The sequence below is a fragment of the Zerene cesonia genome, chromosome 6, assembly GCF_012273895.1.
Source record: "Zerene cesonia ecotype Mississippi chromosome 6, Zerene_cesonia_1.1, whole genome shotgun sequence".
In the NCBI taxonomy this organism is placed as follows: domain Eukaryota; kingdom Metazoa; phylum Arthropoda; class Insecta; order Lepidoptera; family Pieridae; genus Zerene; species Zerene cesonia.
Window position 1 is genome coordinate 4,513,186 of NC_052107.1, and position 4,618 is coordinate 4,517,803.

The following is a 4,618-nucleotide window of genomic DNA, read 5'->3' on the forward strand; positions in this document are numbered from 1 at the left end:
CTGCGCAAGCGCAACTGGACGTGGTCGCGGACTGCGGCGACGGGGCGCGAGCCAACCGCGCGCAGCTGCGCTGGGACCGCAAGAGGAAGAAGATGGTGCACGTCGATCCGGTGAGTAGTGGGATAGGACGGGGGGAAGAGGTGTGTGTTGACGGCTTAAGAAAATATTACTTGGAAAAAACTACACAACGGATTTTAATGAAGTTTTTTTTATAGATACAGTAATTGAAGATGAAGGTTTATATGTATAATAACATGTATTAAACTAAGGCGCGCGAGGCCGCGGGCAACAGTTAGTTCTTTATAAATGTGCACTTATAATGACACACGGTACAGGACGGAGGCCGCAAGATGATCCGCACGGAGAGCGGCGGGCGCGTGCCGGCCTCGTACCGCAGCGGCAAGTACGACGAGTGGCGCCGCCGCAACCACGCCGACGCCGACGCACCCGCCCAGGCGAAACCGCGTGAGTTTACTATATTGTGCACTGGTTTTTTTTTTGTGGCCGAGTAGGGAAAGAGTAGGTGGACCACCTGATGTTTAGAAACATACGCAATACTTTGCCGGCCTGTGCCATACTCTCGTTTGATTCGCTTGATCTTTATACACGGTGGTAGCTACCTTTGAGTAAGCAAACGACCACCTGTTTTTAAGTAGTCACCATCGCTAGTGTTACTGGTGCTTTGCTGGCTTGTGGCATGCGCTTGTTTGCTTGCTTGATCGTTTTATACTCTGTGAGTCCTTTGTTTTATTATAATCACTTGCTGTTTTCACGGGTTAGACAAATATCACTTGATTCTTGCAAACATTCCCTTATCTATACTAATATTATAAAGCTGAAGAGTTGTTTTTTTTTGTTTCTTTGAACGCACTAATCTCAGGAACTACTGATCCGATTTGAAAAATTCTTTCAGTGTTAGATAGCCCATTTAATGAGGCTATAGGCTATATAAGTACCACGGGCGAAGCTGGGGCGGACTGCTAGTATAATATAAGAAAGAAAATTGCAGTGAATTTTGAATCTGATCTCTTTATACTCTCGGAAGAATAACATTTTTTAAAATTGCTACATAGCTTATGTGTATAGTGAAGTTTCAGCTATCTAATGGTGATAGAATTTTTAAAACCTATCCTGTAGTTTTTGTGTGTAACTTTAAAAACATATACACAAGCATACGAATTTTTCTTTGTAACATTAATATAAAGTATTTTATATTCAAAAAACTTCCACAGCGTCAGAGTTCCGTCCGCGCTGGATGAAGCACAACGAACGTGTGTCGAAGAAGATGCAGGGAGCTAACGAGATGAGAGATACGCAGCAAATCGTCAAAGAAAGGTTGAGAAAAGACAAGATCAAGCAGAGACTGAAACACAAGTCCAAGGGAAAGAAGAGAAAGCGATGATATTGTGTTTAATAAATATGAAAGCTGAATTTGCGTTTTCTTTGCATCACCTAAGAAGCATTTTTTGTACATTAAGATTTAATTTGAATTAAGAAAGAATTCATTATACTCTCATCCTAGCATTTGAAAAAAGTTCATATATAAAACTAGATTGATTTGCTTCACTCGTATCCAGATAAAAAGTAGCTTATGTGCTTATCCAGGATATAAACTATGTATGTACCAAATTTCATACATATATATATCAGCTGGTTTTTACCAAATTTCACGTGAATAATATTTAAACTAGCAGCTTGCCCCTGCTTCGCCTGGGTTGAACTGGGAAAGTAAGAATATATAAGGTAACCAACGTTATTTAGTAAAAATACATATAGCTTCCGTAAAAGAATTTTTAAAATCTCTTGAGTAGTTTTGAGTTATAGTAACAAAAAAATATTCACAAATTCTTTTACATTTGCTTGCTTGTACATTCGATATTTCACAAAACATCTGTCAGGCTATGTATCTAAGCAATTCAATCGTACTTGATATAGAACCTCTTCAAAGTATAATAATAAAAAAACTCCCATCTTTGAAGACAAATTAATTATTTTACTTTATTATATGAATTACGACAATAATTAATATACCTGCTATTTGTCATTTAACCTTGGCAACAAACAAGTCAACAGCCAGAATCAAATTAATTTTTAAATATTTTCCTCAAGCGAAAAACTAATTACTTTTTAGTAAATAAAATATACTAACGACGTCACAATTAATACTTCAATAAACGTATTATTCTAAATAAATTTAAAAATAAAAGACGCCAATTTGGTTCATGGTTTAATAGGTAAGCAATAAAAATCCTCAAAAATCATAGTATAGTTATATTTAAAAAAAGATAGACATTAGTTATTTACCTAAAATTATCTGTACACGTCGATAAATAACAAGCATAATCGATTCGGAGGAGAAACATTGAAATTTGGACTGAATCATATTCTGGTATGTAGAGAAAACATATTTACAATTTTAAGAGAATCTATCAAACATACGATTATAGAATACGATAATATATAATATAAAATATTTGAAGGTACATTACATACTTATAAGCTATCAACACGTCAGTCGACACACCACAATAATATAACAGCGAATACAGTTCGAGCACGCATTACAAAAATTTTGTTCGAAAATTATATTCACGTTTTTCAAGCATTTACACCAACAAATTACAACAGCCTTAATATATTTATAATATTTATCTTCAAGCAGACAAATCTCTCGATTTCTTCACAAATCGATAAATATACGATTTGCTTAACAGTGCTTCAATGTTTTTCGCCTAACAAACACCGATTCTTTTGGTATCTCGCTTAAATTTACTTTTCGATAACTATCAAAGTCCCCTATTCAGAAATGAAAAGTCATTACATACAAAATCGTCACGATGAAGATGAAAAAAATAACTTATCGTAACGATATTGAATTGTGACCCTAGTAAATGATCGACTCGTTTATTTTAACCAATATAAAAATGGAATGCCTTTTGATATGGTGTTTAATATTATGCTTGCAAATTCCGTTTTCATGTTATCACTTCAACAAAATAACCCATCCAAGAAACATGCAAAATTCATCATTTGAATTATTCTTAACATTCAATGATAAAATATTAAAATACAATTAATTAATTATTGCATTCTGTAGACTTATTTATATTGAGTAGATGGAGAAATATAATCGAATTTCTATAGGATAAAGCTTAAAATTTGGCAACAATCTTATTCACGTTTATGGATTGAAAGAATAGCGCATATATTTCTTGTTACGACTAAAACAAATTACAATTCTATTACAGATCCACTCGACAAATACAGTAATCGTAAATCAAGGTACACATTATTATAGATATCTAAATTAAAGATTTGACAAAATATCTCAATAAATTGGGATTTTTTTTTTGTATTGACCTAAACTTCTCATTCAATTCACCATCATCATGTTAACGACGCTATAATTTAATAATTATCAAAAAATTGTATAATGTAACTAATGAAAGTATTCTTTCACAGCTCGCGTCACGATAATTCTATCTAGATAGTATCTTAGTTGGTGTCTTGGACATGTCTATCTAACATTGTCTAAATCATAGCTATACAAATTACAATAACTTCCGAACCTAACTAGATCGTTGACACGCCTAGCTTCCACAGTTAACCGCACATCCACACAGACAATTTACATTAAAACTTATTCGGATAACGAACCTAAACCTAAACCATTTCACGCCGAAACAATCAGTCTTCTCATTGCGAAAATTATTTTTATATATTTACATTTCCTGACTTACAACTGCATGTTCATTTACAAGGGAAACCAGTAGGCGCTACGAAACCAAATATATGCTTAGACTTTGATTAATATTTATTTTATTATTAGATTAAATATATTTTTAATGATAAGGCGTTGTCATATAGATGGATAGAGAAAACGCAGCGAGGCGAAATATATTCAGGCAATTTTGTTCGACTGCTAAATAAAAAAAAAAAAATAATAATAATAATAATAAGGAAAATTTTACAATTTATTTCACATCGATACGTTTTCGGGTCATAATATTTCGAAAAATAAATTCCTCAGCACGACTATCAATTTTGATCCAAACAAAAACATTGTCACCTATCCTCTTGCTATATTGACGTTTAAACTCCACATTTTGTATCGTATTTGCTTATGCAAAAATATGCGTCGGTAAATGAGACAAAACACAAGTGAATGATTACTATTGTGAAACTATCTATAGATTAAAATGAAATTAAATAACAAAAAAAACGTAATGAATGAAAAAAATTGCCGTCACGACGAAATGTGAACGCACTTTTGACGTCAATCTAAAAACGTTTCTACGGAAAACTACAATGGACGGGTCAAACAAATGTTCAACAGAACAATACTATGATATTGCTTTGTTCGCATATTCAATTTATACATGACGTGTTATATGGCACTAACATTTAACAAAAACATCTCGGTTGAAGATTTTATTCGCAAACTGTTGTTATTCGGACTCTTGAGATATATTTTTATTTTTATAGTTCATAAAAATATGGTGCATAGTGGGAGTGAAATCGGATGTTATGTTTAAATATAATTACATTTAATTTTTAGTTTTATAGCATTGAAATGCTTTATAAATGAGAAATTTTGAAAGAATAGAAAAAATTTGAT

At 33.0% G+C, this 4,618-nt stretch overlaps 1 protein-coding gene across 1 annotated transcript; it reads left to right on the forward strand.

Moving 5' to 3' along the window:
* Positions 1-6: 6 nt before the first annotated feature.
* On the forward strand, positions 7-1,431 carry LOC119840409 (ATP-dependent RNA helicase DBP10-like). The gene is made up of 3 exons (XM_038367009.1): positions 7-110; positions 336-465; positions 1,233-1,431. Exons 1-3 carry the CDS (start codon positions 93-95, stop codon positions 1,400-1,402), a joined length of 318 nt encoding a protein of 105 aa, XP_038222937.1. The 5' UTR covers positions 7-92; the 3' UTR covers positions 1,403-1,431.
* The last annotated feature ends 3,187 nt before the right edge of the window (positions 1,432-4,618 follow it).

Excerpts from the sequence above, each read along its gene's own strand:
- LOC119840409 (XM_038367009.1), top strand. Across the intron at positions 466-1,232 it reads ACCCGCCCAGGCGAAACCGC|CGTCAGAGTTCCGTCCGCGC; the intron begins GTGAGTTTACTA and ends AAACTTCCACAG.